General features: G+C 38.4%; 1 protein-coding gene across 1 annotated transcript in view; it reads left to right on the top strand.

The window, feature by feature from the left end:
• The window catches only part of WARS2 (tryptophanyl tRNA synthetase 2, mitochondrial), a 39,203-nt gene extending 22,510 nt beyond the window's left edge, over positions 1 to 16,693 (top strand). The window contains exons 3-6 of the mRNA XM_040057329.1: positions 9,195 to 9,275; positions 10,850 to 10,935; positions 13,540 to 13,658; positions 15,679 to 16,693. Of these exons, the coding sequence (XP_039913263.1) occupies positions 9,195 to 9,275; positions 10,850 to 10,935; positions 13,540 to 13,658; positions 15,679 to 16,127 (735 nt within the window). The 3' untranslated portion in view covers positions 16,128 to 16,693. The remainder of the gene's footprint in view (positions 1 to 9,194; positions 9,276 to 10,849; positions 10,936 to 13,539; positions 13,659 to 15,678) is intronic.
• Positions 16,694 to 22,172: the final 5,479 nt, after the last annotated feature.

Genomic DNA, 22,172 nt, shown 5'->3' with positions numbered 1-22,172 from the left:
TTGCACTTAGCCACAGAAAGTATGTTGTATCTTTCACAATATAGTAGTGCAGAGATTGAATCTTTGAACTCCCAAAGAGAAAGTGTCAGACTCAGGAAATGATGGCTCTTTGTGCAGTGCCTCTACAATACCAAAACAGGCAAGAACCAATGAAAACCTAAGACAGCTAAACTTGAACATGTGCAGCTTTATCAAATGCAAGTTTCCACCAAATACGATTCTGATTTTCCTTATGGTGGTTAGGCTGGCCTCAGTTAAATAGACTGCCTTTTTAATCTTAATTTTTCTGTGTCCTTATCTATCCAGACCTAATGGTCATTTTTCTTATTAAATCTAAACCATTAGATTAAAAGTTTGAGCCGTGTCTGATGTCTTGACTGTTATTCTTACCACTACTTACCACACAAGTATCCATACAACTTTCAGAAGTGGCTGATTCTAGCGTATTTTTGAAAGTTTGTTGTCACACTGCAATCAGAAGAACCATTACAGTTGTTTGTGAATACAGACTGTTTCAGCACTGGTTCAGGCTGAAGTGGTTTGTCATCTTCCCCAAACCAAGTCTGTACAAGCTGTATGAAGTGGTCAGGTATACCCAGAGATGCACTGTGATCTGTTAAATTTACATAGGCAGCACCAGATGTTTCTCTGGAAGCAATTAAAAGGAGTATCTGCGTGTAGCTGTTGATGTGAGGAAAGGAGACAGGAACCTTGCTAATGTGATTATTGTTTTAGTATGATAATGAAATTGTACGTTATGGAATGTCATAATATCGAGATGATTGTTCCTAAAAATGAAGGTGTAAGTTGGATTGCAGCTCTTGCTAATCAAGAAAGTTTATTGCTTGGTTTTGATTGAAAATTTCTCAAATTTCAAAAAAAAAAAAAAAAAAAAAAAAAAAAAAAGGAGCTGGACTCCTTTTCAGCCGCTGGAAAAGTCTCCAAGGGTGGTCTAAAAAAGCCCCACTTTTGTTTACAAACATTTGGCTGAGGTGTAAAGCAAAGTGACCAAAACTGATTGTATACTGAAATTGGGTGTGTACTTCCAGAGGTCAGCAGGAAAAGCAGTGAAAATCCAGCCACAAATAGAGAACTGGATTAGGTATTTAGTTATGGGCAGAGTAGGTTTTTTCAATAGCAGATCAAACTGCTAAGTGAGAATTCTCAGTAGCTTATCATGCTGTAATTATTGTTGTATTTTGAATTCTATCTAGAAAATTGCCAAATCTGTAGATCACAAAAATGTTTCTTTAATTACTCCTGTGACATTTCTGTTCATTTTTTTAAACAAACATCATACAACAAAATTATTGTTTATGAACTTTTAGTTTTAATCACCAAAACCCACCACAACTAATGACTTTTTCTGTGCCCTGATTCTGTAGGAGTAAAGGCAGAATGAAATTCTTGCACTACAGAAGTATGCTAGTAATGGTTAGCCACACTAAGAGAATTGCTCATGCAGCCATTCATGTAAATGCTGTTGTGTCCTCTCACTTTCTCTGGATTACACTGGGCAAGAGTGGTCTAGAATTGCTGAAAAGGGTTTTGTTTGGGGTTTTTTTGTTCTTTGTTTATTTGGCTTACCCTTTTTGTGTTTTGCTGCTTATGTTGCTTCTCTGGAATATGCTTGCCATATGTGACAAAAAATAATGCTGCTTGGTTTCTCAGAAGGCCTGTGCCATTTGGTAAGGGTTTCATTATTTTACTTACTTAGGCTTGTTTTCAAATCTCTAATCCAGAGATATCTGGAATACCTGCCTCCAGACTGCTCACACACTTTATCATCCTTTTCAATACAAGCAAGAGACAAAAGGCTGAACAATATGAATCACAGAGTGACTGCTGGGAGGAAGTGTGGTGAGAACAGATACCTCTCGTGCTTATACTAGATCCAAAAGATGCTGTTATGATAAGGATACAGGTGAAGTTGACTTGGAATCCCAGAACAGATTTCAGTGATGTCCTCTCCTTTCAACTATAAATACAGTGACAGAAATTTTGCATAGACAAATTTTTATTGTATTGTTTAGAGAGCATGTAGCCTATGTTCTTATGTATTGGATATACAGATAAATTATGTATAAATGGAAAGTGTTATTTGGATGAAAATTAGTTTTGCATGCTTCAGAATTTACCATTTGTAGATTATATTGTTTTAAAACATGTACAAACAGTAAGTTAATGGCTGGCTGTATATTTGGTCTTAATACATTGCAGTTCAACAAATACCTCCCACACTTACATTGCCATATAAAAACTTGAATTCCAGCCTAGGGAAGTAGTGGCTACAAAGAACAAGTGATGATAACTTGAAAATATTTAGAAGCAAGAAGGCTGGTGATGAATAATTAGGGTAGTATTTGGAACCACATTGTCTGTGAAGGGTTTTAAACAAGCACATTTAATTAGAATATCTAGAAAAACAATTGTGGTGTATGTTGGACAGTAAAACGGCCTCCCAGTGAGAGAAGCTCTTTCTTTACAGTTTGTTTAATTATATTTTCTCAAGTAGGAAGTTATAGGAAAGTGACAATTTTTAGTAAAAAATAAAAATGAATGCATGTTTTGAAATAGTGCATTTTTATTTGGAGTACAGCTGCAAGATGTATGAAACCCTCTTAGAGAAAATAGCGTCCAGATATGCTTTAATTGGCTGCCTTTGCCTACCGGGCATAAAAAAGATGTTATGGAATAATGACTTAGACAACATACCATGAGAGTGTTAGAAGAAACAAAAAATATATTCCTTAAATTGTACCATAACTGATAAAAGCCGTAACAGTCATCTTTCATAAAACTTAGATCTTTTATTAAAACCAAAAAGGACTGTGAGGGGGTAAATAAGGTGGACAGTATGCAATCTGCACACATGGTAAACTTATATGATATAACCCATTTTCTCTGATTCGTGGTGGGTATGCTACACATTTCAGTTCTTACCCATAACCATCTTGTATCTCATCTGCTTCACAGTCAAAACAATATGAGAAACTGATTTTGCTTTTATGTGGTCTTCCTGTCCACCTATCTATTGTAGTAGGCACATGCTATATGTCCCAAGAGAAACTAAAATTCCATCAGGGTTGATTCAGCAGGCAGCGCTTGATACGCTGCATGAGCACTTCTCTGAGGAGTCCTGTGAGTTTCTGGACAACATAATGTTCAGTTTCTGGGCGGAAAATTGCAGTTTTCATCCTTCTGGATAGGGTGATTTATTTTCTGAGTATAATCAGCTGCAGTATTCTTGCAGTGTGCAAGCAAATTGAAGCAGTAACTCTGGGAGGTGGGAATTTGCAAATTTGTCTTAGCCTTAACTCCAAAAGCCAAAATACAACAATATAAATGCGCGCACTGTTTCACTGCTGTTATTTTCCAGAAGTATCCATCTGCTTTGTTTTGTGGGCAGAGTTTGAATAGATTCACGCTACCCCTTGTCCAATTTTCAGAGGGGCTGAAAAGCTTCCATTGCATCATAGCTTATAAATTCATTAAAGTACATTAATTTAACACGGTCCATTGAAAACTTCCTGTCATAAGAGGAAGTATGTGACTGTTTAATTTAGAAAATTATTCTGCTTCTCTCATTCCTCTATTTTCTTTCTCATGGACTGGACTAGACATAACTAGAGCTCAGTGGGAAGGAAAGTCATGGTTCACTAGGATTTCTCTTTTTTTTTCTTTTCTGCTTTAATTTACCTTATTCATCTCATACTATTATGTAGCTGTTATATTTTCCTCTCTTCACCAATCTCGTGGACACACCAAACTAATTATTCAAACAGTATTGTGGGTTATGTTAGGGGAATGTTTCTGAAAATAAGTTAATTTAATAATGAATAAAGGAGAGGAAAGGGTGCTTTGGCCAAGTTACTGTGGTCTATCAGGTTTGTAAGCAGTAAAGCTTGATTCCAGTAGTAATATTCTTGGTCAGGTTCTTCAGAAAGGAGAGACAGATCTTATTTCTGTATGTTTTAGCCAAATATAAATAAGGTTAGGTGACTAAATTGTTCCAAGGTAAAGGTGAAAGCTGTAGATACTGACACATTTACCGAAGTAACTAGATAACCACCCCCCTATTCAATACGTTGCTTAATGTGTTCTTTAAATCTGCTATTGCCTTCGTAGCCATAAACTTATTCTACCAAATCAATTATTTCTTTGAACAGGAATTTGGGATACTGTGGCAAATTTTCTGTCATAAGAGTACCTGCACTGTGTGCATTTGATTCAAGAGTAGTCTATTTATTTTGTCTACTTTATGGCCTTTTTTTCTTTAGCTGTATAATATAGAGCTACACATTGCTAAATATCTTGAACATATTGCCTGCAACCTTAGACATTAATAAAACCTTTCCTCTCATTCAAGAAGAATGTGAGCATCATTTGCTTTTAAAAAGGGCTTCTTGAATTTTGCAGAAGCTCTTACTGGTACTTCTAGAAGAGACAAAAGTCCTAAAAAAAGGTTTCATTTTTTTAAAATGTAGGACTCTTTCTCTTCTCTGTTCCGATTTCTTTTAGTACACAGGTATCCAAATTACCTCCTGAGACTGTGTGTTTGTAGTCTACTCTATCAAAATCAATTTTTTTTACATTTACTGCCCCTTTAAAATGTAGCCCTTATTGAGATTGCCCTGCCAAGGGAAAGCTGTTTCCACATGACAGATCCGCAGCACATTTGCAGCCCCTTACAGAGAAGGGCTATAGGTTGCAACTTGAGGAAGTCCATCTCGAAAATAAAACACTGCATCTCTTTTTGCAGAAAGCCACTTCAGCTGCCAACACACAACTTTGTATTATAACGTCAGAAAGCTGAGTGTTGCTGATTTGCCTGCTTTCAGATCTGCCTCCAGTATTCATGCCTCTCCCACTCTCCTTGAATCTCATGGTTTGCTGTCTTCCTCAGCTGCATGTCTCATCATAAAAAAGTGATCTAGAATTATTTGGACTAAAAGTAGCTACTGGTTTTCCATATCAGCAATAATTTGGTAAGGAGTAGCTAGGGTCAAGGACAAAACAACAGATCTGCAGGAAGAAGCCCTGAGGTTGTACTTCGGCACATAAAACTCCAGAGATGATCCAAGTATAAATTGTGACCTGAGTTTAATAACTTTAAATGGCTGCACAAGTAAATAATTAAGAAGCTAGTGGTCTTTAAAAAGGGAGGAGCAGGGCACTCAGGCGAAGAAACAGAAATGTTTGTGCCTTTTTGATAACTGCTCATTATCACTCGGAAGTCGTCACCTCTGTTAAATACGTGCGCTTTAAAAAAATAAAAGGAATCTGGCTATGCAGCCTTGGCCTTGTCAGGCCACAAGGAAGGAATAAAAGTAGTTTGCTCTGGAAATAGCTCCTTGATTACTGATTAGTAAGCCAGGTTGTGGGGAATGCTTAATGCGATGGAGATTGAAGGAGAAAATGTGTCCCTGGTAATAGCATAGAGATGACCATCAGAACCCTTTGAGAAACGTTGATGGTTTTTACAGACTTGTATGAGATCGGGAAAGAAAACTGTTGAAATGAGCAAGAGCACAGAGCAGGAAAAAAGAGAAAAACTTGTTATATTTACTGAGAAGTGCAAAGGGTAGGATTTGGGCTGTCTGAAAAGGGGAGATTGCTGTATGGATCTGGTTAAAATTTTTTGGAAAATTTTTAATGGGAAATAGTTGACTTTGTAAAGGGAAACAATAAATAGAGCACTTTTTTGACTGTTATTCCTGGAAATATTTTCAGCAAGGCTGCAAGAAATATTTCCCAAGAAAATAATGTTTATACTGAAAACAGGCTATTGCAGTTTTTTCAGGACACAAAAGTAGCTGAAGATGACCTGAAGGATTTAATTGATTAGATAGGCAATTTTCAGAATTACCAATGATCTTGACATTCTTGGAGTTTGGTTTGACATACAGTTCAGGAACTGTCACTGGTTGTGAGTTTTAATTGGAGATGTAATTCTGGTTTTCTACCATTTGCATTATTTTTATTCTGACTTATTTGGGGGAGAGGGCATGCTGAGAAGATTATGTCTTTATTGGAAAAGAGTTGAGTTTATTATTATCTGTTCTCTTTTGAAAAATTGGGTAATTCCTGAAGTAGTTTGTAGCTCTGGACAGTAGTTTGTTGTCAGATTTTAAAATACAAGAGAAATTGAGTTCTTTACTGGTTAAATTATGCACAGAATAGCCTGAATTATTTGGAACTCCTTATACTTTTACTTCTTGAAATCCTAATTAGATTATTGGGTAACCTCCTTAAAAATAAATAATAAAAAGCAAGCAGAACAACTCTCTAACAGTCCTACTCTTTTTAATGAAAACGTGTGAAAAGCGATGCTTCTTTGACCAAGGTTTTCCTTGTGATGGCACAACAGACCCTACCTAACGCAATAGGAATCAATGGAAAATCGTTTTGTAGATTTATGCAAATATGAGATGTTTCTTCCCTGTTTCCTTTTGTTTCACTGTTGAAAGCCATGTAGGCTGTAGGCTGTAATGCTCACTTTTTTTTTTTTTTTTTTTTTTTTTTAAACGGCACAGTTAGCTGTCATGTTCCTTGGGAATTTTTGCTGCTGGGAGCAGTTCTGGTCAACATATTCCTTCATGACCTGAAGAAGGTAGAAGGGAGTTCATGGGCAATGCTAAGTCCTTATAAACCAAATGCTATGCCAAGGAAAGGAATTCCGAAAAAGCTCATAAAACAGAGTGGGCAGGCAAATAAGGGGTAGAAGAGCTTTAAATACTTTAAAACATCTGGGTAAAAGTATTCTTCACCTTCTTCACACAATGCAGGAAAGAAAGTCCTGGAGTCATCATTGGCAGTTCTCTGAAATCATTGGCTCAGCACAAGCAATTTTCATAAAAGCTAATGAATAATATGTCATCATCACCACATCACCAGAAAGGATATTGTGACTAAGACAGAGATGATGTTTTGCCACCATACAAAACGTTAGTGTGACCTTTTTTTGAATATTGAGTAAAGTTTTAGAATCTACATCTCCGGAATTAACTAATGAATTAGGTATGATACAAAGAAAAGATATTCATGCAGCAGAAGAAGGAAATTCCTGCCTTAAGAAGGAAAATATCAGAAGTCAGGGTTGCTTGAGTTTGAAGAGGAGAAGGCTGAGGCATATGTGCTATCGAAGTTTACAAAATCAGAAAAACACTGAATAAACTGGTTGTGGAATTGTCCACCAAATTGTGCAATATAAGAAACGTGGTATTCAAAACCAGTAAACAAACATGGATACATTAGTGGCTAAATTATTTCTTTACACATCAGGTTTAAGTCTCTGGAGCTTGCTTCTCCATGTGGTTGTGAAGTGGGCAATATCAGCTGGTTCAAAAAGGGATTAGACACATTCCTGGGGAATCTGGATATATTACCAGGACTGGGCCAGGGATAATACCTTCTGATATTCCCTAGTGCAACAGTTGTGGATGCTGGAGAAGTATGAGGGGAAGATACTGTAGGAAGCAGTGGCTCATGTGTTTGCCCCAAGTGCTGCACCTGGAGACAGAGCAGGAGGCTGCATTGCCTTTGTTGTGATCCAGCACAGTGTTATTTCTTACATTCTTCTGTTTTGATTGTTTAATGAAGACATTTGTTTGCAGTTTTAAGTGGGTCTGCCGCTAGAAGCTGATGGAGTTTGTCTGGGAGAATGGCTTCTCCTGATTGAGATCCATGGGCATTGCTCAGTGAAAGGAAGAGTGGACTGAGCCTTCATTCTTCCGGTGTCATATACATCATCACGTCTTCCAGTTTTTTGTATCAAATTGATGCAATCGGTGTGATGGAATACTGTAGCTAAATGAGTGACATTTGAGCAGATGCACCATGACCAACCAAAGGCAGCAATTACCTGCCCCTCTTGCCAAGTTAAACACAGTAGCTTAAACCGTGATTTAGTCTGACAAATGATTTGTGGTTTAAGCCTCTAACCTCCTGGTTCACACACCAATATACAGTCAGTTACTGCAGTGTGGATGATGAATGCTGACTCATTAGCCTCTGGAACTGAATTTTATTCCAACCGAAATCACTACCCTTTGCTATACTTTTACGTATTTTGTCCCCATTTTATCAGGCTTTTTCTTCAGCATATTCAGTGCTTTTCTTACTTAGGAAAGGACTGTGCGTTTGAAGACGGGAAATGAGCATAACTTGGTAAGACCCAGAACTGTGTATTTAACCCAATAAATGCTGTGTAGATCACTTGGTGTTTTGGTGACTGATGTAATGTCGAATCCGCTGATCCAGTGAAACGCACGTGTAGTCTTGGCCGCGAAAGCAACATCTGACAGAGCTGAATCAATGACTGCATAGCTTTTAAAGAGGGTTCTTGTCAACACAAGTGCAACAGAGCACCATCTCCTCTCCGTCCGTGACTAGAAGAAAGAAATGAGAAACCACTTTGAACCAGATGGTGATTCCTTCTAGATGAAATAGGAGTCTTATGCTTAGTATTTTCCATGAAGTTCATTTTACTCCGGTATTTTGTTGCACTTTGTCTTGCGCCCAGAAGATTGCAGGTCAAATAAGCATGAGGGAATTAATAAGACCTTGAATCTGTGGGAAAGGCAGAAAGAAAGGAAAGAATCAACCTGAAATATTTCTAACCACTGACCAGTGGTCTGGATGTTGGACACTTTTACACATTGGTGACCAAAGTAGCCCAGTGACTGCTAGCTAGGAAATTACTACATTTAAAATGTGACGACAAAGGAATTGCAATTAATAATCCTAGTAATTCTTACTTGTTAACAAATGCTTTTTAACTGCCTTCTGTCTGGGTTGTTATACCGTGTTGCAGGCATGAAGCATTGAACATCTTTGAGACAGTTAGCATGCTCTTAAAGATTCAAACCTGCCAATATTGCAAAGAGTGAATCAAGTATGCAAGAAAAGGAGTTTACATGTGTGTTCAACTCTGCTATTGCTAAAGCATTTTCTTTCTTGTTTAGAATATGAGTGGATATAATCAAGAAACTTTTTATACTATTTTAATGTAGAGCATTCAATTCTGGCAGTGTCCAAAACTTTCCATTACCTTGTCACTTGACCTTACTGAAAAAGTAATATACAGAAATAAATGTTTTTCTGGTCTTTGGTGCAATTTATTTTTATTGACTTTGATAAAATATGCATATAAAAGAAGAAGATTTAAATAGATTCTGACTTCCTACTTTCAGGTTCCTGAGCATGCAGAACTTGCCTGGATTCTTGGATGCTTAACTAATGTGCCACGTCTGCTACGCTTGCCCCAGTGGAAGGTATGGACAGTTTGGTGAATTTAAAAGAAATTTTTGGGAATTCAGTAGAAATGTTGTCCTGGAAATACTTGTTATCTATGAAGTACCAACTGTACCTTGGTTATTCATGCTTTAGGTTTAAGCAATTCTGTAGTTCTGTGGTGGAAGGGTGAGAACATATCTCTCCAGGTTTGTTCCTCCTAGTGAAGAGTTTCCTGCTGGAAGCTACAGAGTCTTGGTTTTGGCAGACTTGCAGAAACACTGTACTAGATGAGAGGTTTGTTTACTGTTGTTCAACTGATTTTGCTAGAACATTCAGTGTTATTTCAATGCTTTTTTAATAATGCAAAAGTAATGGAAGATACTGCGGTGGAAATCTTGGGCCTTGCTGATTAAGGAGTTCCATAAACAGCTTTTCTTTTTCCGCTATAAAGAGTGGCTGCTCTGTAGATTTTATGGAATAGTGTTCAAAAGAGGCATATATTTGAAGAGGAGTATAGAAATTAAGAATATTAGAAATGTGCTGAGTGATATTGTATCTTAAATGCTTGCCTTTACAAGTTTCAAATGTTCACTTTCTCAATCTTGGTGTTGAATCAGCGTGACTGCATCAACAGAGTTCTTGCATTTAATTTCCTTGTATTTTATTCTGACATTTAGTAAGCAGAAAAAGAAGAGAGAAGTATCTGAAAAGAGGGGAAAAAACCCAACAGCTTAAGAGCAGTTTGGCTTGCAGAGTTCAGAGCAGTCTTAAATACCTCCAGATGTTTTCTTTTTTCCTGTTTTCCTTCTTAATTAAATAAAACCAGTAAAACTTAAATACAGCAACCAGTGTTAATGCATGGCATAGATTAAAGCAAACCTTTTCAAACCCAAGGTTCTAAAGTTAAGCTCTTAAATCCTGCTTTGACTGGATTGACTTTCTAGACCTACAGATAGGTGTTACAGGTGCTAGGCTTTGCAAATTGCATTCCCTGAACCCTAGGCACTTAGAGATGTAGACTGAATGCAGGATCTGTTGGAGAGTGTGAGACAAGTCTAAATATATTTGAACAGTCTTAATGAAATAATTCAGATTTCAAGGGGGTTAGTATATGTAACTATTGCTAAAAGTAAAACATAGATATGCCAGCGCTAGAACAGAATTAGTGTTTGTAGACTGTCTTGATCTAGGTGATCCATATCAGGGAGCAGTAGAGGACTTGAATGCATTAGGTGGATTGTGTGAACTAATGGAGACAACACTGGACTCTCCCTCTGTAGTTCTGGATTTTCCCAGCTGTCACTGGCTGTCCTGGTGACTGTGAGTGATCACTGTGTCTTGATCTCTAACACGGGTTTTAATACCTTTTTGTACCTCCATTATGAAGTGTTTCAAAAATTTATTGCTGAAGACACTATTTAAAAAGTAGGATTTATGTGTAATATGGAAGTACCAAAATATATTCATAAAGATTGGATTTTACATGACACTGTCTTCTGTAGAGCTACATAATAAATTACTCATTTATTCATAATTCTAATTAATTAAAATCACAGATTTTGATACCATTAGTCGAAAGTGTGATTTGTCTCTGTTTTTCTTTTCCAAACAGATGAAGCGTGCCAGCCAGAACAGCGAAGGAACTGTTGGTCTATTGACTTACCCTGTGCTTCAAGCAGCAGATATTTTGCTGTACAAGTAAGAGGCAGAATGCCAGCCCATGGGCAGTGTCTGTTCAGCTACTTTGGAATGAGTTCTTGCCAGGTCAACACACTAACTTGCTGAGCAGTGGAGCTGGGTGTGATTAGATCAGAAGATTGGAAATGGATAACAGACTCTCAAGTGGCTGGTTGAAGCCTAGCCTGGTTAAAAAGCTACTGACAGGGCAGTGGAGAGCAAAGTCTGGTCACGTGAGAATAGTTCTTGGAGAATGATAACGGACTGACGTTTAATTATACATGTTACATGTTCACACACATACGCTTTTTTAAAAGTAATTAATGCAGTGTGTATGTACAATGTAGTATTTTATGCAGCGTGCTGTAGAGGAACTTAAACTGTCTGTATGGAGTATACCAATATTAGTGGGGATTCTGAGTAGGCCAGTTCATACTGATGGAAAAGAGTAAGTTACTGACTGCAGCTTGCAGTACCTGGGCTGGTTCAGATTTCTTGGTGTCGTACTCTGTGCTGCAGTGGAAATAGCCCCTACTGAGGGACTGGGGACTCAGCATACCTATGTCTGTAGCCTGACTGATAGAATTTGTAGTGCATTGTCATGACTGGTTGCATTTCATAGTATGATTTAAACTGTCTCGGTAAGTAAATTTTAAAGACAGTACACCACGTATGAATAATTTTTATGTTCAGAGCATATGTACTTTGTGGCACTGTTCTGAAGGAGGTTGTGGGTATTGGTTGGTACAGAGAAGTAACACAGGGCTGAGAACAAGGATGTCAGGTCAGACTAACAAAGATTTACCAGCTGTGAATTCAGAAAAATGTATCTAGAGAAAATTCATGTTAATTGATCACAGTAGGGAAGACAGGACTATCAGAAGATCAAGAGATGGTATTTCTAATTTACCTAAATTTTAACTAAAAATAACAGGAAGCAATTAAAAGTCAGAATTAATTTGATATTATCATGATTTTATTTTAAGAGAGTCCCATTTGATTGTCAAATATTTAAGTGATTTGAGTGTTGAGTTTTTAAGGGTGAAATTTAGACAACATTATCAGAAATCACATTGTTTTGCTTGAGCTCAACCATTTCTGTCTCTTCCATCTCTAAAAAGATCAGGTGTTTCATCTTTCCTTAGTAGAGCCAGTGGTTTGTTGGCTACTATCTGTACTAACAGCAGGCTATCCACACAGTGCACAAAACAAGGAAGTGAAAGAGAAACGATATCTCTTTGAAGAATTTGACTTAATATCTTTAGAAGGGAACAGCAGTCATGAAGTAGAATTTAGAGCTGGAGCAGGGAGAGAAACATTACTAGCTCAGATGAACCAAGGTTCAAAGTGACAGGAAAATGGACAGAAGGTAAATACACAGGAAAAAGGAGTAAAAATAGCACCAGAATACAAATATTTAAAAAAAAAAAAAGAAAAAGTCAGCAAGGAAAAGGGCAAGGTATCATGCAGAGACTTTTACAGAGATAATGTTTTCTGTTTAGGGGCAAACTTTGTGAATATGGAACCATTTTGGCATATGGAAACATTTGTTTCGACCTGCTTAAAGCATATTGATTATGGTAACTGATTTTCTCTCAGTTATAGGGCACTGTGACTTCCTATTGACTACTGTAACTGTTTTTAGGTTACCTTGCTGACTGGCTGGGAATAAAGGTGGACAAATTGATTCCTGGATGTCAGCCCAGTAATTGAGAATCGGAAGGAAAGAGCACTGTGTTGATCTGAAATTTTCTGGGAACTTAAAAGATGCATAGTGAACTTCCTGACTTTGGAACTTGTCCAGTATTCATAGCTGAATACCCCATAAGCCTTAGGAAAAAAAACCTGCTGGGGGATGGGAGAATAATCAAAAGCTGGCAAGATTTCAAGTCTGCCTCATCTAAAAGAATCATACATTTTTAGCTAGTATGATTAACTGTGGGAAAGGATCACCAGGGGAATAATGGATTCTTCGTCTCCTCGTGTCCTTGGATGCAAATTGTGTTTCCCTCCAGAAGCGTGTTTGAGCCATTGAATTCAATACAGAAGATCAAATTATCCTTTGAATCTAGCAGTTCTAATCCTCTAATAACACTAGTGACAATAGAGGCACTGGACCGCATGATTTATACAACTGTGATGAGAAAGAAACATTCTCTTCTTTCCTTCCCTTGATACATCCTCAGTACTAACTCCTCAACAACAGTTATGTTTTCCTGAGACTTGATGTGACAAGGTGCTTGCACTTTATGCCTTGCAGATCTCTCTTACTTTGTTGGCACACTGCAGCATGTGCCCTTTGATCTCTAAAGAGGCAGCAGGAGAAACTACAGAAACCTTTCTTTGAGCTGAGTTTAATGAGTTGCTCTTACAGGCATCTTAGCCATGTATGTCTTCACAAAGGACTATTTTTGCCCTTGGTTGTGTGCTTCAGTTCAGCACAAAAAGCAGAGTCATTCTTGAATATGTTCATTTTGGGATCTTGTTCCACCTACATCTAGCTGGGACTGAGTATTTGTCTCAGTCTGGCCCTCAGTCATGGCAGAAGCTGTGACAGTCTTGAGTAACATTTCAGCAGAACCAGAGAGCTTTGCTGAGTTTCCTGTATCTGTGTTTTATTAAAAGGTCAACACGTGTTCCTGTTGGAGAAGATCAAGTCCTGCACCTGGAACTAGCCCAAGATATAGCACAACATTTCAACAAGAAATATGGAGAATTCTTTCCTGTGCCCAAAGCCATTTTAAGTGAGCTGGTCTTGGTTATTTTTTTTCCCTTAACTACACTTCGAAGTTGAAGGTGGATTTAAGTATTGTGGAAGTAGTTTCAGGGACCAAGAAAAGCGGGCAAACTGATATTATGGGAGTGGAAAATGAAAAACTGTCAACAAGAGACTAGAGGCTGTGAAAGTGAACTCCCAAGATAGACACAAGGCTTTAGAAATCCATGGTGGAGGAATGTACATGACGTCTGGTATTCTAGTCCAGGGGGCCAGATGCACTCTACTGCTGCCAGTCAGCCTTGCTCTTTAAGTACTGGACTTTTTAAAAGAGTAGGGTCTCTATTCCATGTTGCTCATTCAGGAGACATGTAAGCAACAGGGCAAGAGACCTCTAGCAAGCAGAATTCTTCAGTGTCCGAGTGGGAGATGTTTACTTTAAGTACGCTGAGCAGCCTGTTGGTTTATATGGACAGTGCTACAGGTTTTTTTAAGGGTGTTTAATATATGCTTGAATATTTCAATATGTGTCTGTCACAGAGCTTAAGACTTTACGGTTTTGATCTTAGGCTCAGGAAGACTTATAAGGAAAATCTTCTCAGCCATTTTTGAGCAGTAAGGTCATAGGCCGGGGGGTGAGGAGGAGTCAGATGGCACAAATGGCATGTTTGTTAAGAAACGTGAAGAATTGGGCAAGGATGAAGCATTGCATCTTTGTTGTAAGTAATGTAGAGGAATGCACAGCAGAGACCTTCGCCCCCAAAAGGGCAAGGAGCTCTCACCTTAGAAAAGACAGGCAGCAATAAACCTTTCTCAATTTTCAAGCCTCGGTGTCAAAAATGGTGTTAGACCCAGAGTGGAGTTTTGAGAATAATAGGGATTGCAAACTCTGCAGTTTCTAATTGAGTACTAAGCACTATAAAGGGGAGCTGACTGTAGCCTATGGTGCAGGTGAGACTTTTACCATTTTTACCATTAAATAAAAAGCTCAATTTGGAAAAAAAAACAAAATACAACAACAACAACAACAAAATTTCATTTTACTCCCAAAAAGCATTCCTTCTTAAAATATCCTAGATGAATGGAGAAGGTAGTGACCTTTTCAGACTCACTAGCTGTAGACAGTGGAATTACCTGGACTCTTTCAACTTTGCAGAAAGGGGACAGACTTTTCCAAAAGGTGATTTCAGAACAAAGCACTTTCTGGGACAATCTGGGTTATATGCTGGAAGAATCTTTATCCTTTCACTGAGTACATAGATCTTCTATGAGCAGTATGCAGGTAATTTAGTTGGCTGTATTAGGTGTCTAAAAACAATTGGTGTGAGTACTTTGTAGATAAGTGATACTTTATGTGCTCCATGAATGGTATTTCTTTGTGAAAAACGGAAACAGTGTGGGTTGATGCTGTCAAAGTACTTTGTGATATTCTCCTAAAGCTACTAATCTATTTCATGTACATGCATGTATCTTAGCAGTTTGTACAATACCCACACCTTTCTTATCTGAACAGTGTTTTACGTCTAACAGACGTGGTCAGTGTTGAGTTAGAGAATTTGAAGAACTGTTTTTACTGAGATTTAGGAGAATTGCCAAGAGATCAAGAGATTTTGAGTGGAAGAGTTTCCTGAAATAAGGAGATTAACTGTTATGGTATTCTTCTTTTTTTTTTTTTTTTTTTTTTTTTTCCCTTACCAGCGGACTTAACCTGTTTCTCCACTGCTCAGAACCTTTCAGTAATGTGAAGTAATGGAAGGGAGGGGAAATTTGGGGGGAAGAAAATCAGCATGTGAGCCACATAAAATACTAGGAGTAGCTCCAGCAGAAGTTACTGCTTAGTGAGGATGGGAGAGATGGAACAGGCTTCATTCAGTCTATGAGAGGAGAAAGGTGGCTTCTGAGAAGGACTAAACAGAGCATACAAGATCGTGCTCACAATTCATTTTTAAGCAAGGATAAAACAGCTTCATCATACAGCTGCACATTGTTCTTAGCATTTGTCATAAGAAACCGTTGTCTGTGCTCCTAACTTTCCTTTTTTTTTAAAGGTACAACAAAGAAAATAAAGTCCCTCAGAGATCCGTCAGTGAAGATGTCCAAGTCAGACCCACAGAAGTTAGCTACTGTTAACATAGCAGACAGCCCTGATGAAATAGTGCTGAAATTTCGCAAGGCTGTGACTGACTTTACCTCGGAGGTGACCTACGACCCCGCCGCTCGCCCCGGTGTCTCCAATCTGGTCTCCATTCACGCCGCAGTAACGGGGCTCAGCATCAAAGAAGTGCTGCACCAGGCCACTGGTCTCGACACTGCTCACTACAAAATGGTGGTAGCAGAGTCAGTTATCCAAAAATTTGCACCTATCAGGAATGAAATCAAGAAACTCCAGGAAGACAAGTCCCATCTGATAAAGGTTTTAGAGGATGGAGCAGAGAAAGCCAAAGAACTGGCTGCTCCTATCTATCGAGAAATAAGGAGGCTGGTGGGATTTCAATAGAAGCTGCTGAGTACTTGCAAGGACTTTTGTATCATGGGACAGAGATTTTGTTATTTGTAACAAAATCATTTATTAATTATTAATCATTTTGGTTTGAAAAAACAACCTTTTTTTTTTTTCCTGGAATATCCAAGGAGAACGTTGAAGGTGATTGCATGAAAAAATGTGCATGAAGCCAGGTATTTCCAGTGGGACCAGCATTAAGCTTGCCTGGATAATCAAAGAGGGAGGACAGAAACAATCACAAATCACAAAGAAATTGTGCAAAAGCAATTATGAGGTTGCCTGGGTGGGTTTTTGGATTTTTCCATTGACCGCTGCAAGAAGCTGAAGTGTAGGCAAGGTGATCAGAATCTAGCAGGAAGATTTGTTATCCTCTCAAGAACATGCTTAGCTGTGTATGTGATCTTGTTACAGATGGACAGTGTATCCTGTTGGGGGTTATTCAGCTTTGATACGGTGATTGAACATGTTCTTGGATAACCAGAATAAAAGCAGAGACTTAAAAATAAATGCTCAGGGTGATGAAGAGAAAACTTCCTGCTTCTCCCTTTAGTGTCTTCAAATTCAGTGTGATTTTTTGTATCTCTGTATTTGTATGAAGTGAATTTCACTTCTGCCATTTGTGCCATCCTGCTGGACAGGTCTAAGGTACTTCAGTGAGAAATGACATGTGCTTCAGCTGCTTCTATTTCACCTGCTGTTCTGTTTAGCAGGGAGCTCCAGGATTTTCAGTTCAGCATCAAGTCTAGAATTGCTTTAAAAAAGGTGTGGAAGAGAAGAAATAATCCTGAATCAAATAAATCTTGGGCTGAGAATCAAAGAACTTTCTGTAAAGTTTACAAAATTGCTTCTCTAGAAAATTGTGCCAAGGTCAGAGCCAGAATAGAGTTAAATAGATCTTTATAGACTCTTCTCTACTGAGCCTTGAGAAAGTGTAGTGATGGGAGAACAGTGTTAGTCTGCCCTGATCTTGGGGCTCACAAGATCCACAGACTTGGACCCATGGATTGTGGCACTTCTTGGGGAATATGTGGCAAAGGGGAATTGCCAAAAGGAGGCACCATGTTCTGAAGAGGGGTAGCTGTACATGTTAAAAAGTAACAAAAACCCTACTGGTCCTGTGCCAGCGTATTTAACTGTGTCGTTACACTTCGTGGTGCTGTGTTTGAAATTGCTGTACTGTAATGTAAATTGATTTAATCCTGTACTCTGGCAGCTCATAACCACTCTATGCCTGTGGCATTTGTCATGAAGGACTGCAGTCTTACATGACTGAGTTAACAAAACATGGTAGGGGAAGGGGGGCATGGTGTTTCTACATAGTGCAGTTGGTTGGGTGGTTATTTTGGGGTTTTTCTAAAAAGCAGAATTTAGTTAATTATAGTGAGTTGATTCACAAAGAAATATTTAATTTTCCAAAACATAAAGCTGAGGACTGAGTGTCTCCAGATCTGTGCTGAGACCTGCATTTATTTGTTAGGGATCTGAAGAAGAGAACTGCCATGCGAGAACTTGATGATGACAGATTTTCTAAAATTAATCAAGACTAGAGAAGCAGAGTGGATGGAGACTGACTTATTGCAACCAAACTCAGTATAGACAAGCCTAAGGTAATGTCCTCTGGAAAGAATAAGTACATTCCAAAATTGCCCCTGGTTTTAAATAAGCTATTGTGGATAAGGAAGAGACACATTATAATTGTACATATTTACATAGTTTTACAAAACTTTTGTCAGTGTTTAACACCTGCATTAGGGCACTAAGATGAAAAATTAAGGCACACAATTACTGCTGCTTCCTGACTTGGCATAAAATGTTTGCTGTGGCGCTTTTTAGTATAGATTGATTTCTGCAAAGGTCCCACAGTGTGTACCTTGAGGGAAACTAACACTGTCCTCATGAAGACTCTGAAAATCTTTAATACTAGGGTATCTAGTTTCTACCCATACCTCTTTTTCTCTAGCAAAGATGGAAGCATATATTTAAAAGACACATCAGAGTTTCAAGGTCTCTTTACACTTCTGATACTCAAATCACTTACAATGTGGAGCTGCTATTCAATGCACCTTCTCTGCAGTGGAAGGAAAATAGAAGCATTCATGGGAGGGGTTGACACCAACAGGTAATTTTGGTTTGTTACTTAAACTGTTCTGAGCAATCTTTCCAAAACTCAGATTCTTTTCCAGAAAATCATGTAAGTAAAGCAGGGAAAAAAAAACCCTTCAAATTAGCTTTTTCTTTAGGGTGGGGGTTTAAGGCATTACATATTTAGCTGTGTTTCAGTCAAATTCACTAATTTTCCTCTTTTTAATTCAATAATACATTGGGGGTTTTCTCTTCCCTTCCCTTTCCCGTCAGCCAAACAAGTCGTATTTGCCTGTCCTATTTCCTTCAAATAAGGAAATATACATGTCTTTTTCATCTTCAAAAAAGTTAAACTTGTGTAAAATGAGTATATTAACCTACTGATTGTTGAGTTAGCTTTTCATTTTCGTTGCTCCTGTGGAGAAATTCTCAAAATAACATGTGTTTTCCCAGTGAAATAATCCTAATTCCATTAACAACCATGATCTTTAGAATCCCTTGAAAGGAGACAACAAATGTAGATGTTTGCAGGTATCTGTTGCCTATTTCAGTTTTCTTAGAGCATGTTTTTTTCTCCAAAGTTAACCATCTTGGCAACCAGGTGGTTTAGCTGAGCTTGAAGCAATGGGTTGATTCCAAGCTGCTCTCTCCTCTTCTACATCCCTGTTTCCTCTTGGGAATGTTTTATAAGCTCTCATTCTATATAGGGTTCTGTTTACTAAGTGCAGTTGAGTTAGAGCAGTTTTTAATTGCTGCAGAAGACTTGATACTTTATGTTTCATAATTATTTGTTTCACACTAACTCTAGTGCTGGGGATTTAATAATTGTTTGCAACACAGTAGGTGCACTCCTGTACTACATTTTCATGTTTGTTTTTATCCAAATCACATTCTCTAAGGCTTCTCTGTGATGTCAGCTGTAGTGCAGTTGGTGGGGAGTTTCTGCAGAAGCACGCTCCTCATCCCAGCTGCAGTGTGGTATGGACATGCCCTGTGGTATTGTGGAAGTCGCTGTAAGGTGTTCTTCCAGCACAGGGTGGGAAAAAGGTCCAAATATATCTTTCCCAGTTGAAGTAAAAAGAGTCAAAAGGTGGGGAGATATCCTTACCCCTTGCTGTGTTATTCACTGAACAAAAGGAAGCAGGAACAATGATCCTTTATTTAGAATGTGTTGGTGATTTCTGCCTTAGACTCAAAATCTCCTCTTTTGCCATTCCTGTATGTTAGTGCACCTGGCCTCCTGACCTCCTGTAGATCATATATATATATATACACACACATATGCACACACACACACACACATATATATACACACATGTATATATACACACACACATATACACACACACATATATATACACATATATATATATACACACACACACACTATACTATACATATATCGGGCATAGCATCTCCTGGTAAGACTCACTCACCTTTAGAGATGAAACATCAACTCCACAGTGAATTACTTGCAAAAATCTAATGAAAAAAAAATTACATATATAACATTTATACACTTGAGATATTTATTTTTCCAGCTAGTTGTTCCTAGGAAGTCATGATATCACGTTGTGAGTCTCAGCTCTGTGCTTTCGGTTTAGAGCATAGAGTTTACTGAGAATTTTAGATTCAGGAACAATGTTTTCTGCAGCAGAGATTCCAAATGATGGTTGGCTCCTTAAATTAACTCTGGGACTGCTCCAGCATACATCCCTGCCTCAAACAGGCGGAGTGCATGGATATTGTACATTATTCTGGAATTTAGTTGTAACTCCTAAAGATGTGGTTGAAGTATACTTAGTTTTCAAACATCATGACCTGGCTTCTCAGATTCCCCAGAAAGCTTTCTGCATAGTTCTGATTCAGTGTGTGTTTATCTACAACCAATTCAAGCAAAGCTCCTTTGCAGCATTATGGCTGCATCCCTTAAAGGCTAGGGAATTCGTAAAAGTGAGCTGAAAGTCTAAGGAAGGACAGTGAAATGGGATCCTTGGGGACTGACCTGCATCTAAATGTTTTGGGAACCGTAGGTTATCAAAGCAAATGTTTTTTTACCCTTGGTTAGGGCCATCATGATCCTGACAACAGTGTAGCAGTAAATACTGCTGATGAAAGTGTGTTCTTTCAGCAGTCCAGCTTGGTAAGATTTACATTCAGTACAACAGATGGGTCTTTCACCATTTTGATCTGAGCATTTAAGCTCCTGGATGCTGCCCACCTGTTTTTTTTATGACTGATGGACTGCTTCACAGAAAGAAATAGTCTAGCAAGCTGGTGTAGGAAGTCTAGTGGAAATGGAGTTTTGTTCAGAAAATGTATTATCTGTTCTTGACAAGAAAACAAAACCCTTCTTTCTGCTGTATTGGACTGTCTAATTTCCATTAAATTATTTGATCTGTTCATTCTTTCTAGGTAACTTTGAGGGTAGCTGCAAGAAGAATGTCAATGTATTGTGTAGTCGAAAGCCTTGGAAGGTCCCAAACATCTCTCATCTTTTCTGAAGTCTCTTATGTAGTGGGACTTTACCATTAACAGCCAGTTTTGGGAAAAATGCTGCAGCAAAACTGTAGTCATAGGTGACATTAATTTATCTGCTTAAACTTTTGTGGTTTGGTTTGGGTTTGTTTGTTTGTTTGTTTTTGGTTTTCCTCACTAGGCTGTGAAAGAAGACTTGTTAAGTATTGAATTCCTAACCAAGTTTTTTATAACATAGTCCTGTCCAGTTGAGATCTGAAGTAATGAAAAATTCTCTGTATTATCACAGAAGATTCTGCTTTGATTCTTACTGTCTTTTCTGTTATTCTGTTGGTTGTGCTAGCGGTCATGTTGTGGAAGGTTTGACAGGTAAGTATTTATTCTGTGTCAATAAGAAATCATTTTACCTGCAACAGTCCCATTATGGAAATGGAAGATTCGCTGATCATTTCACTTGCAGGCAGCAGCCTTGGTGTCGCAGCTATTTTATATTAAAACAAAATGCCAACCTCCTGCACAGATAAAGTAAGCAGTTTAACACCTGGGAAGATATTCTGCCACTGTTGTAAATTGCTGTCACAGAACACCATGACTGAGGATGAGATTATCCCCTACAGGAGTGGTCTCGCGCTGCCTGTGGACATAAAGTTAAGCACTGAGCTTAACATCTGTTGTGCTGTCGTGCTCTCAGCATTCCAAATGGCTGTGAGACAGGAACAGAGCAAATCTGTGCCACACCAGAAGGCTCAATCAGTTCCAGATGTGCTACATTTGCTGTATCTGCAAGATGAAATGTCAAGACAAGAGCTGCAGAACAAAAAATCCTTAAAAGTTATTAAATGTTTGGAAGTAAGAGCCTGCTTGTAAAGCTTGGCTTATAAAGCCTGGGATAGTGTGGTCTTAGCCTTACTCAGAGAGCTGACAGGAGCAGTCACAGAGCTGAGTGTGATGGTGGCCATAAGGTAAGCCATCTGCTTCCTCAGTACAATAATGTAAAGACAGTATGAGTCTAATTTGAAGGGTTACTGGATTAACCCTCGCAGGTGGGAAATAATAGCTTATGGCAGAGCAAGGTAGTACCAAACCTCTCTTGTGTCCTAAACCATTCTGAAACCAGATGCTCACAGTTCAGGTGGGGACACAGCACAGAGAAGATGCTGCATGGACAGCGTCACTTGTCCCACGTGCTATTGTATCTATGACTGCAATTCCTCCAGTCTCAGTGTGGCATGACTTTATTGTCATCCGTCAATGTGAAATGACGGTCACATGCTGATGAAATTGATGGAACTTTGGTTTGAAACACTGGATGTATGTTCTCTACTGTCTTTGGTGAAAAGTTATCTCTGATGCCCCAGGATTTATAGAAAGAAATAGTTAAGCCAAATAAGAAAAAAACTTATCAAAACAAGGCTACTCTCTGCCAGAGTTTCTGGTGTAGGTGGTTTCTGGCTTCATTCACCCTGTTTACCTTCATGC

Source organism: Hirundo rustica, chromosome 2 (assembly GCF_015227805.2).
Source record: "Hirundo rustica isolate bHirRus1 chromosome 2, bHirRus1.pri.v3, whole genome shotgun sequence".
Lineage (NCBI taxonomy): Eukaryota > Metazoa > Chordata > Aves > Passeriformes > Hirundinidae > Hirundo > Hirundo rustica.
The sequence above is the reverse complement of the archived record's forward strand: the minus strand, read 5'-3'. Positions and strand labels throughout refer to the sequence as shown.